This window comes from Cydia amplana, chromosome 15 (genome assembly GCF_948474715.1).
Source record: "Cydia amplana chromosome 15, ilCydAmpl1.1, whole genome shotgun sequence".
In the NCBI taxonomy this organism is placed as follows: domain Eukaryota; kingdom Metazoa; phylum Arthropoda; class Insecta; order Lepidoptera; family Tortricidae; genus Cydia; species Cydia amplana.
The window spans coordinates 476291-488482 of record NC_086083.1 but is presented as its reverse complement, the minus strand read 5'-3'; the positions used below and the strand labels follow the sequence as shown (position 1 = coordinate 488482).

The 12192-nt window shown below is 42.8% G+C and overlaps 1 protein-coding gene across 1 annotated transcript in view; it reads right to left on the bottom strand.

Moving 5' to 3' along the window:
• Positions 1-3531: 3531 nt before the first annotated feature.
• LOC134654423 (GAS2-like protein 3) overlaps positions 3532-12192 on the bottom strand; it is a 111948-nt gene continuing 103287 nt past the window's right edge. The window contains exons 5-11 of the mRNA XM_063509864.1: positions 8180-8304; positions 7514-7655; positions 6919-7111; positions 6527-6570; positions 6264-6397; positions 5376-5504; positions 3532-4830 (exon numbers count right to left, since the gene is read on the bottom strand). Of these exons, the coding sequence (XP_063365934.1) occupies positions 3901-4830; positions 5376-5504; positions 6264-6397; positions 6527-6570; positions 6919-7111; positions 7514-7655; positions 8180-8304 (1697 nt within the window). The 3' untranslated portion in view covers positions 3532-3900. The remainder of the gene's footprint in view (positions 4831-5375; positions 5505-6263; positions 6398-6526; positions 6571-6918; positions 7112-7513; positions 7656-8179; positions 8305-12192) is intronic.

The following is a 12192-nucleotide window of genomic DNA, read 5'->3' as shown; positions in this document are numbered from 1 at the left end:
CAACATTTTTTGATAAAGTGAATCATTTCGGAAATAATAATTTAGAAAGAACAAAAAACGGTTATTCCTTCTAACTTTTGAAAAATCGATCCAAAAATATGAAAAAAAAAAAATCATAAAAATAGTGCTTAATAAACTCATTCAAACAAAATTAAAGCAAACTTGATAAGTTAAGCCGTTTATGAGTTATCGCTAAAAGTCTTCCCTTCTTATTTTATTTAAAAGCCTGGCAACCCTTATTTGTGATCGGATTTTCGCAAGCAACCCTATAACCACATAATAGTGACCGGGAAAAGATAGGCAACCTAGTTGATTTATATTGTACAAGTTGTATACTTTCCATTGGAACTTATTTTGTTTGTCAGACAGATCGGTGAAATTTAAAAAAAAAAAACTTAAAAAAAAAAAAAAATAAAAATAGTCTTGACCATATTTCTTTAAGCAACCCTATTTATTTATGTTCAGGAACATATTTTCTTTCATAATATGTAAGTTTCATCCGTCAGACATATCGGTGAAGGTCGACCATCTTAGACTACAAAGGCTCAACTATTATCATATACAGTTTTAAATGTTTATAACAGCGTAGTATTTATAATTACTAAGCCTCTTTTCATTAAATGCACTGCCTCGAATATATTATCATTACCTTCTTAAGTCATTCATTACCTTCCCCAGTAAAATTGGAAGGAAAAGAAGTGAATGAAACCGATATGAATGAAGTTTTGGAAGTTTTTGTCGCCTACATCAGTTGGCATCAGACCTTAATTTTGCAGAATAAACCATCTGAAAGGCGACACTAAAACACTTCATTACGTATAATTATAATAATGTACACTTGCTACTTACTGTATAAATCACGCGATGGCGATGAAGACTATCGAGAACCACACTCCTTCCCGACCCGAGAGATCGTATATATTTTCGCTAACAGTGGCACACGGGCATCCGCTACGAGATCATGCGGCCAACTGACTGACGAACAATGTGTTGCATCGGCGGTAGGCGCTATATACCCTCGCTATGTAGCAAAATATAGCTAATCTATTTCTCGCGTCGGTAATGAAGAAATTACTTGAACCATACACTTATAAGGCTGTATAGTTTTTATTATTTATTTCTAGCTTCTAATATTATACGATTTAAAACATAACTAAATAAGTCATTTATTGCACAAACAACGAATTTTCTATTGTAGTATCTTAAGGTTAAAATGTAGGTCAAAGTTATATCTTCACGCGTTACATATAGAGATGAATGAAAAAATTGGGTGTTAATTGTACATATAAAGAAAATACTAACTTTTTTAGAATTGTTCATTGGAGATACATATACTTTAGGCCCTATGTTACAACCTTGCATTAACAGATATTCGAAAACGCCACCACATTTTTGGTAAATTTCCGAAAACACCGATTTGCACGAAATGCGAGAACGACCCTATGGCACAGTATTGCTATAGTGCGTCAAGCAAATCTTGTCAGTAGCAATGTACTGCAAATTAAAGTAGGGTAACACTCAAAGAGCAGAATTGCGCTAAAAAAAGCAGCAATGTACATCGAACCAAAACGTGTTTATTTTTCCGCCCTTCATACGTCAGTTCGAGTGAATAATCATTAACCTCAAATTTTAGTAATGTTTACCGTCAACGAGCATGATTGTACATTGTAGGCACCTTAGCTTTGCTTGAGGTCATGCATAATCTTGGTATTTAACGGTGACAGCAGAAATTTCTCTTGAAATAGAAACGATTCAGAATGTAAACAATAAGATGATGGCTGTCATTCACGATCCACATTCCACAGATAACACACAGATGACACGCGATTTTGGAATTATTCGAACACAGTGTTGCTAACCCGCGATTTTTAAAATTTGCCGCCTTTTACTACTGACAAGATTTGGTTGATCCAGTTTATATAGCTACACACGTAGATGAAGTAAAAATACTTGGACTTTGGCCACCAATAAGCAGTGTTGTGAATAACGCGTATTTTTAGGCTTAAAGACTCGAGCCCTCAAGACTCGTAAGTCTTGAAGACTCGACTATATTTGAGAATTGTATTTATTTATTTTACACGTATGGATGTAAGAAATCGTCTTTGCCGCCTTTGAGGCGTTAAGCCTCGAGAGTCTTAAGGGTTCGAGTCTTTAAGCCTCAAAATGAGCGTTATTCACAACACTACCAATAAGTCCTGTCAAAATACCTGGCAATAAATCACTACGAAACTGAACACTTATTTCATGGGCAAAATTGTAATTTGCCCTATAAATAATTTAAAAAAATATCATGTGACACGACCCGCTGGCCAGAGTATGGTCGTACTAAACCGATCTCGGAACATAAGGTAACCCTGTGAACGCCACGCCTATCGTGCGCGACGGGTAATCTTGAACCTTGACGGAATGTACGAAGGTTGATATTGGGCTGTAGACGCGTCCGTCAGTTGACGTCTTTGGCAGTGAACATTTTTTACCTAAATTTTAATTCATCTAACTGGCGACTTACTCTTAAGAAGTACATAAAATATCACTTGCGTGTATTACAGGTAAGCTCTCGATTATATTAGGCGATGATTTAAAAATGTGTTATTATTAAATTTGATGATTTAACTACTTGTGTTTAAAAGTATCTAGCTTGACGAATGAATTCTATTCCTAACAATCAAGATGTGTGATATTACCGTATAAGTATAAAACTTTGCCGTTTAACATAACTTTGCCCACCGCGTCACAGTTCGGTAATATCGAAATAACTTAAAAGTAGTTACAGATACACTTTCTTCAGAAATTTACAAGGAAGGAAGGGTCTCGGGAACTTGCAAAGACTTTTCAGAAGGGCAAAGTTTTATACTTTTACGGTACCTATTATATAAAATACTGGAAGAGTTGACAGTCAATTGTTTAGTGTGCTGCAAATCTATCTTAATATCTGGGAGACCGAGCCTTGCTCAGATAACATATTAAAAACTCAAAAATGCGCGTTTTCCCAGAGATAAGACCTAGCTACATATAGATCGATTTTTCAATCGTTAGAGCCGTTTCTGAGAATCTCCAAAGAATTGCACGTTTAAAGGACGTTATAAGAATATTTAGGGGTCTTATAATAGAGAATAATCAGCAACACACAACCAATTGATATTGGAACACTTACTTTGAAACCTGTTCGTTTGTAAGCCGGGTTCAAAAGAGCTCTGTAGTGTGTCCTAGACGTCCTATACTTATAGTGCTTGTCTAGGGTTTGCAATCCGGATCCGAAATGTATGAAATTATCCGGATCTGGATCCGGATCCGCGGATATTCCCATACATTTCGGATCCGTCGTCGTGCAAACCTTACCTATGCTTGTCTATCTAGTGTGGGTGCAAAAATATCTAATTTCGTATGAAAATAGGGATATGTGGAACTATCGACAACGAATATTTGTACCGTCGAGTCGCGTACGGAGGCCACCTTCATTAAATTGCTAGTCTAAGTAATATAATATCGTAGAGAATAAAAAAATAAGCAGAAAACAATAAAAAACAAAAATAAAGTAGTATCTCTTATCTTTATTATCAAATCATAGCATCAAATGAAATTATCTATTTATGGCGGTTCAGTATTCCATTTGAACATGATAGTAACTTAAATATCTTTAACATTATTCAAACACAAAATCATAATCAAACATAAAATCAATAAAATAAAAATTAAATTAACCAGATTCATTATTGCAAATTATTTAGGAATTAGACATTAATAATTATAAAGTTATATGATTATCGTTACAAGTAGAATGACTGGCCCGAAGGCGGAGATTATCGAGTTAGGAGATCTAAGTACCTTACACTTACACGCTAACTAGAGTTGAACTTAGAGCGACGCTCTCTTAGTCAAGAGTTAAAACTAGTGGAATGTTTATCTCGGGGGCACCTCCCGCGGCGGGGGACTCCGGTATTTGGCTTTGATGTGGAGGAAGGGCTTCTTCGTGGAGCATGAGTCTGATATAGAGGCTGCTAGAGAGAGGCGGATGCTCTCCTCTATAGCTGCTTGCGTGAACCCACCCACCGGGGCGGCCGATTGGGCTTTTTGAAGCGGTCGGGCTACCGGCGTAGCCGCTGCTAAACTCATGCTGCGAGTTTTCTTGGTGGCATTCAATTTCTCCGTCCCGCAGAAGGTTTTTTTCGGATCATGCACGGGCGTTGAAGCCAAGCTTTGACTTCGCGTCTGCCTCGGACCGGCGGTAGGCGTCGTAGCCGCGCTGGACGCTTTCCGAGCGTTAAGCCGTTCCGTCCCGCAGAACGGCTTCTCCGGCGCCAACGCCAGACTCATGCTCCGCGACTTTTTAGGTACATTCATAGAACCAAGCGACTTCCTATGCTCTACGGGCGGTGTTTTGACTGATCTACTCGGCGTGCTGGGTAAGGATTGCTTGCGCCGCGTGTCGGTTTTCAGGGGAAGGGTGAGGTTAGGTCGAGGTCGAGTCGGTTTGGGAGTGGAGGTGCGCTCGTGAATCGGCGAACTCTTTCCGCTGCTAGCTTTGCTGGAGGCGCGAGTGCCGCTCCTGTCTGGCGAGGCTCCACTGGAGGCTTTGCTGACTGGAGAAACTGTTCCTAAAGATTCTTTAAGCGAAGCTTTGCTGGAGGCTGGAGAGACGCTTTTCCTAGGGATGGGAGAGAGTTTCCGGTCTTCGTCGATGCCGGAGTCAGGGTCGGGCGGTACGGGGAGGACGTCGCGGCGGCCTTGCGTGACGAGACGGACCTGGCAGGGTTCGTGGCGCGAGAGGAAGTGCTCCAGGGTGTCCCAGCCCCCGCCGACGCGCACCATCATGTGGCGACCCTTTAGCAGCTGTGGAAAACAAATTATATACATGGTAATTGAATCATTGCTCGTGGAAAAAAATTATGCACCTACAAAAAATAAGGCCGAAAACCAGATAATCTACTAGTGAAAGAAAAAAATATATATTTTATAGAAAAAGAATGCCAGAATGCACCAGATATTAGACCAGAATCAGTGTATGATTTAGAAGGTAGATATATATTAAGTAATTAAACAATAATTCCCCCTGACAGTGCAAAAACGATCTAAAATTACTGTGTACCTATGTCTTAAATTGTGAGAAATTTACAAGGATTAGAAAAGGATATGGGTGCATGGGGTGCATATAGCTGCGTCCCGATCTCAAACCGCGAGCGGTCTGCTGCATATGTTTTTTAACATCAGTTCGACTTTAAAACTCGGGGTACGATTTTTTCTAAGACTTCACTCCTCTCCTACAATCAGTAATTTTTGGTGTAGGCAAGGTCACGATGCGTGTCATCCATTGTCAGTTGAAAAATTTGGGAGTCTTTACAGGTACGGGGACAGGATATCTTGGGATAGATAGTTACCCGAATGAAGACGTTCCTCCCCGCGATGTTGTAGCGCCCCTCGCCCACCTTCTTGACCTTGAGGAGCCGCGAGCAGCGCCCCGCGCCGCAGCGGCAGCCCCGCTCCAGCAGGCGCGTCACCAGCTGCACCTGCAAGTATAATACACTCAACCCGCTATCTACTGCTACTCCGAAACCGACTACACTCCACTAACTACGCAATGCGGCAGTCGCGGCAGATTATTCAATATTCGTAAGTTTTAATTCGTTGGATCTGTATGCCATCTTGTAAACAAGGGACTAATGTGCTGTGCTTCTCGCTACAGTTTACGCACGTTCTCTATAAAATACCCACTTAGTCTGACGAGGATAAGCCAGACCCTGAACCTGTTCACGGATATTAGTTTTTATGAAGGTTTTTAACCCCTTTTGGCCTGCGTTGCGTTGCGTAGCTAGTGGATAATAAAAATTTGATGCATGTACAAAATGTGACTGTACACTAGCCACCTTGTGCGAACAAAATTAAGGAAAATGTGTGGTCTTCACTGCCACTACGAGTACAATATAAACACTAACTTTGTCAAGGTATCCACACAGTGAATGTTACAACTAAAATTTTCTTTGGACGCATAAGTAGTTTACCGACAATACAATGTTGCTGATGAAAAAAATCCTCCGAGAGGAGAACTCAAACAGGGCCTTCCGCGGAAATCGTTATTAATTTCTCTATCGCTTCTTCATATTCGTGCGATTGCGATAGACAGGCAGATAAAGAAATTTAGATTTTCCTTTCCCGCGGTAGACCCTCAGACACTCACGTGATCTTCGTCGAATTTCGTTTAAAATTATAGAAATAATTTGACCAAAATTGTACGAGTTTGAAACTTGTAGGATATGTGGTCTACGTACCCGCTTGTCAAGCTCGTTGGTGGGTCGGAGGGGCACATCGGAGTCCCCGCTGTCGAGGGACCCGCCCGAGCGGGTGCTTTCTGCGTCCACACCGTCCGGCACCAGCTCTCCTGACACCTCCGTCTGTGTGGACACTGTAACAGGATATCAAAGGGTTACACATACATATAGACATGACAAAGTTCATAAGGAATGACTCACGCTAGAACGCCGTCTTATTTATTATTAGTATTACTTATGCGCTGAACGGGTTTAATACTTACTTTCATGTGGTTCGGGTGACGATGGTAGAGGATCACTCTTAGTTCTGAAAAAGATAAAAGTGTAAGTTATTTGAGTCGAAATAGAATAGAATATACACTAAACTCTAATGACCAGTGACCAAGTCCAGAGGCCGGGATCGAACCTAACGTCCTGACCACTAGACCACCCGGCCTCAGCGGTATTACCCTCTCCAAAAGTGATACAGTACTCAATAGCGAGAGAGATGGTGCTATTGGTGTAGGTATTCGAGGGAAATTTATCTTTTAGTGAAGCGTTTAAGTATTACAAATTTACTAATTACATACAGGCAAGTTATCGTTAAACTGCCATAAGTATATCAAACCCAAAGCCATCCGTGACTAGGAGATCAGAAGTCGAAACGCATACTCACTTCTCAGGCACAGGCGAATTATCCCTGAACTGCCAAGCCCCGGACATAGCTGAATCGAGTCCGGAGTCCCGCTCTTCAGCCGCTATCTCTCTCTCCAGAGCCACGAGGCCTGGAGGCTCGAGGCCGAAGCGTGTGGCCAGACGAGCCACCTCCAACAGGCAGAGCACCACCTGCCGCGGCTGGTTATGTAGTACTGGAAATTAAAATTAAATACATGGGCCTAGAATATAAAACTTTATGATAAAATATGGGGCATTATCTATGAAAAGGGACCTTATTGTCGATGGCGCTTACGCCGCACAGCGTCGCGCGGCATTGTATTTATATCGGAGCATCGTTAATAATGGCGTAAGCGCCATCGGCAATAAGGTCCCTTTTCATAGATAACGCCACATATTTATCTCTCTCTTAAGAAGAATATTCTTTTCACCATACCAACGCGTAGCTCTCTTGATTGTTCAAAAACTGATAAGAAATTTGCATTTTATCCACATGTGAGGCAAAGAAAGCCCGCCTAAGATACTCCAGGCCTTCGGCCTCTGGGCCTCCGGCTTTTCCAAGGACAGGTACTTATAGCAGAATATCAAGAACATACCTAGGTCATCGCTCTCGAAGAGCAGGTTCTCGTGGACGCCGAGGTCGCGGCAGAAGGAGAGGAAGTTGTCGGCGTTGTCCCGGGAAAAGAAGCTGCGGCGCGCCGCGCGCTGCCAGCAGCGCCCGCGCACGGCTGGCACCGGCTGTGGATAAACAGAATATTGAATGTTGTCTCTTTCAAACAAACAAAGTAAGTAGAAGACACTCCAGGCAAGTAGTAATAACGGGTATTTAGGGAACAAAGACAACTTTTATTTTCCCAATGTCTTTATGACCCATTCTCGTATAGAACCTTAACTCCTATTAGTTTTCCACTCAACTGGTTGAAACAAGACTTTCCTACCCATACGGAGACTACGGAGAGTCGAGAGTCCCAGGACCAACGCTTCACGCGTTGACTGATGCCAGTTGACAACTTCTCACCGCTGCCGAATGCCTCCAGAAAGTTATATGTCAGCGTGACATTTGCTAGAAGACTGATCAACAAACCTGCTGCAACTAAACTTACCCCAACGAACAATCCCCGGTCTAACGCTTCGCGAGCTCGCTCATAGATGACTGATGACGCCAGCTGACACAACTCTGCGCAGTTGTCTAAGGCGTCCAGAAAGCTCTCCCATCAGAGTCATTTTCTGGCAGATTACAAACCTACTGGAACTAGACTTACCCCAACGAAGAGTCCCTGATCTAAAGCTTCGCGCGCCCGCTCATGGATGACTGATGCCAGCTGACACAACTCTGCGCCGTTGTCTAAGGCGTCCAGAAAGTTCTCTCCCGTCAGGTACGTGATGCCTGGAACAATGATACACCTTTTAATTACTGGATTAAGATTCAGTATTGCACGGCAAGTCTGGTTATAATGTAATCAGAAAATTACAGTAACTATAACGTTTAACTTAATATAGCAATAATATATTAGATAAGTTGACAATCCCTTTAACCACACAACAATCCTATCATATATCACGACTGACGCCCCTGAGTATCTATGACACTATAAATGTCGAAATCATACGCGGTCTTACTCCGCCATAAACGTCTGCATTGCAATAAAGTTTATCCTTCGTTCGTACCTAATCCCGTCCATACCAATGACTAAGGAATATAATGTGGCTTTCCACCAGAGAAGGATCCTTATGCTGGACTGAAACGTTCCTTATGAACACGAAGCATAAGGACCCTTCTCCGATGTAAAGCCACAAAAGTCTAGACCGCTGCATTTTATCGATCCATCCTCTCCCTCTTCGATGGTCTTTTACGGCACCATAAATCCCGCTTTTTATGTCCTCTGGTGTACAAGTTACACCTAGAACTTTAGCCCACGAACACTATTTTAGGCTGTTAAAAGCAGTTAAACTCGACCCCGAGACTTGTCATCGTTAAACTGACGGCTACTCGTTAAACTAGCTGAAACGGGAGGTGACTTTGGTATTTTTAGTCCAGGAAAGAAAATAAAAGAAAATTTAAATGACCTACGCTAATACGACTCTAACGCAACGTTAGGTATTTGTACAAACCACTAGCCAAACTTATTACCTTTGTAGTGCTTAAAGTGTAACAAGCTTTAAGGTGTAATATCGATAGAAAATACGTACATTATGGACTAAATACAGAAATCTAAAAACCTTATCATTTTACGAATGCTCGATCCACGGCAAAGACCACGTGATTAGTGGCAGAGACAGGTAAGACCACCGACAGGGGCGACAGGTACTTATTAAAAAGTAAACTGCAACTGTACTTAATAGTTACATACTATTTCAAATCGAAGCTCTAATCTAACGCATTAAATTCTTCACGCTCGGGCGCGCACATCGCGTGACGAGACGTGACGCTATTTCACACCTTTAAAACGCAGAATCATAAAATCCTTCATCACAATCACATTTAAGAGTATTTAAAGCCCGATCGTGTTAATTTATGGATAATATCAAATGGGAGGTTTAAGTCAGCTAATTAAAATAAACACATGTTTTATGCAGTCATAAATTCACTCGTAAGAGTAGGTAGTAAAATAGTAGTGCATGTGTTTGTTTCCTACAAGCTGGCATACGTGCGTCAGTGCTGTCTGTGCGTCGATTACGGACACTGACCTACGGCAACTTATTCACGAGGAGCTTGCAAGCTTAATACGTCCGGTGAAAATTGGAATTTAAATACTGGTGTTAATGTCGCTCGAATTGAAATTTTTAGATGTTAAAGGAAACCCGACACCTGCCGGGAAATGCATAAAAGCCTGTGTAAGGCCTGAGTGGACGCTCGAATTGGGCGTGCAGTGGGGCGGGGCGTGCGGCGTGCATGTTAAACAAATGCAAGCGTATAGGAGCGGCCTTAGTGCACGCTGGTCAAATTACTTGTGAGCCCGACGCCACGCTACACGCCCCGCCGAACGCTCCGCTTCGAGCGTCCACTCAGGCCTTACACTAACTTATTTATGAACTCGAAAATGAGTCTGTCAACCCTTAGCTGTCAATGTTAAGTTTTGTTGTGAACCGTTTACTAAATGGTGAACCCCTGCCTGGCGACATCTTACATCACTTTAACCCTTTATATGGCACACTGAGATAACAAAAAAAACTGAGGTAAATAAAATCCCGCCAATTTAATCAGAGTTTACTTTGTTTATGCGTTCGCGTGCCGTACAGCGCCGTTAGATAACCGCGTATTCAATCAGCTTTCTTGTGGCAAAAACGCTTTTACTACGCTACGCATACTGCATTGCACTTCTTGTGTGCATTAAGGCGCTGTGAGCCGCGCAGGTCGCAGCTCGCTATATAAGGTTAAACGATCAGCCGTGCGTGCTCGAGATCGGTGCAAATTATATTTCGTCAACCATACATATGTGTATACGGTGATTGTAATAGCTAACAACATCAAATTATTGGTCCTGATTCTAAATCACAGATCGCAGAACGATATGCCTTGCTCAACACCCGTTAATCATAGCAAACGTCAGTAGGGCGAGTGCACCGATAACCTCACCTAATAAAGCGGCAATTATGTTGAACTTTCACGAGCGCACCCGTGACCCGACCCGGGAGTGTGCTAACAACTGGCCAGTGTACACCTTATTGCAAAGGCATAAGGTGCACTGAAGGTCACTTGACGGTGTTGCTGTTACAGAGACCCATTAGCCATTAGTCCGAGCATCGGCGTCTACTCAACTCTATGGCCACTGCTCGACGCAACGTTAGCGTAACAGCGCAGCGCCACTATTTTCCATAGCGATCATTGGTGATATAACTGTATAGTGATAGGTATCTATCGCATCGAATGATGATCCCTATGACAATTCATTTTAAATGGTACGTAAGGACCACCTCACACTAGCCTATTTTGAGCGTCGGCGTCTAGTAAGCGCTATACAAAATGGCGTCTCTGCATTCGCAGTTGCGCCAACGTTGCGTCGAGAAATAGGATTGACTAGACGGCGACGCTCGGGAGCGCTAGTGTGGCGTAGCCCTAAAATGTTTGTAGACAGTAGAGAGGAAAATGAGGACTACGTTTGTATGAAAAGGCGCTCAGTCGTCCACTTGCGTCTTAAAAAATATTTTGCACGATGGTCCGTGCAAGCATTGCGCCATGGGCGCGGGCGCACGCAGCGTATTTGGCTCGGCGCCGGCGCAGTGCTGCAGCAGCCGATAACGAGCCACGAGCGCCGCGCCGTGGGAAAACGCTCCACCAATTACTTAGTAGTGACAGACCCGAGCCAAGCTCACCTTTTCTAACTTATTTCATCACCCTTATAGGTATACATAATATTTAATCAATAAACATATGTTCTGCTAGAGATTTAGAAACACTTAAGGTCATCATTTAGAAGCTTAAACTTTGCGAAAGTGGAGGCTAAATGGTGACGAAGAGTTCTAACTAACCTTTAAAAACCTACTCGAGATTAATAGACTTTCTACGAGTATATGTTGTAATAGGTCGATAATCGATGACTAACATCGTTTTGTCCGTGTGCCGCCGGGCGTGCCCACTTCCACTCTGACCAATTCCTTTTCAAAAATCTATTATTGATTACACTATTTACACCGTTTTGCAGGTAGGCTTCGATTATTCTGCGTATGTATAACCATTGGCCTTTGCGTCTATTGCAGACGATTTATGGTGCAAATCGGAGAGACAATGACCTCTCCAGACTTAACACCGCCTGGGACGGAATTAAGGAAACACAGGGATGCCCAGCACTCTGCATTACCCTCTCGGCTTCACTGTCTTATCCCACAGGAAAGGGAGCCAATACGTGTGGAGGCAGGTCGGCTGCAGGAATCTGCCGCTTATTTCAGGTTGGACCCTACTCGCGCCTTACGGTAACTCCATTCCGGGATTTAATTTTGGAGTATCCTTCTCCTATCTAGATGGATTGCAAGCCAATGCTAAGAGGTCCATCTCCCCTGTGACGAAAAAGCTTTTTGATTCGTTTGTGGACTTAGACTTAGTCGCCTCGTACAACACCCTTATCCCATGTGAGGGTTGGCGCTATTCTAAAGCCAGCCACCACACGGCATGTAAGTATAACCACACGCAGAATAATCGAAGAAGATTGCTAGTTGCGACTTATTTATAATATCCACAAGGCCCGGACCAACGGACCTAATATTAGGGGCCCAGGCAACTAGCAATGGTTTTAAGGCGGAGAAGGCGGCCCCCCTAAATTCAAAGTGCTAGGGGCCC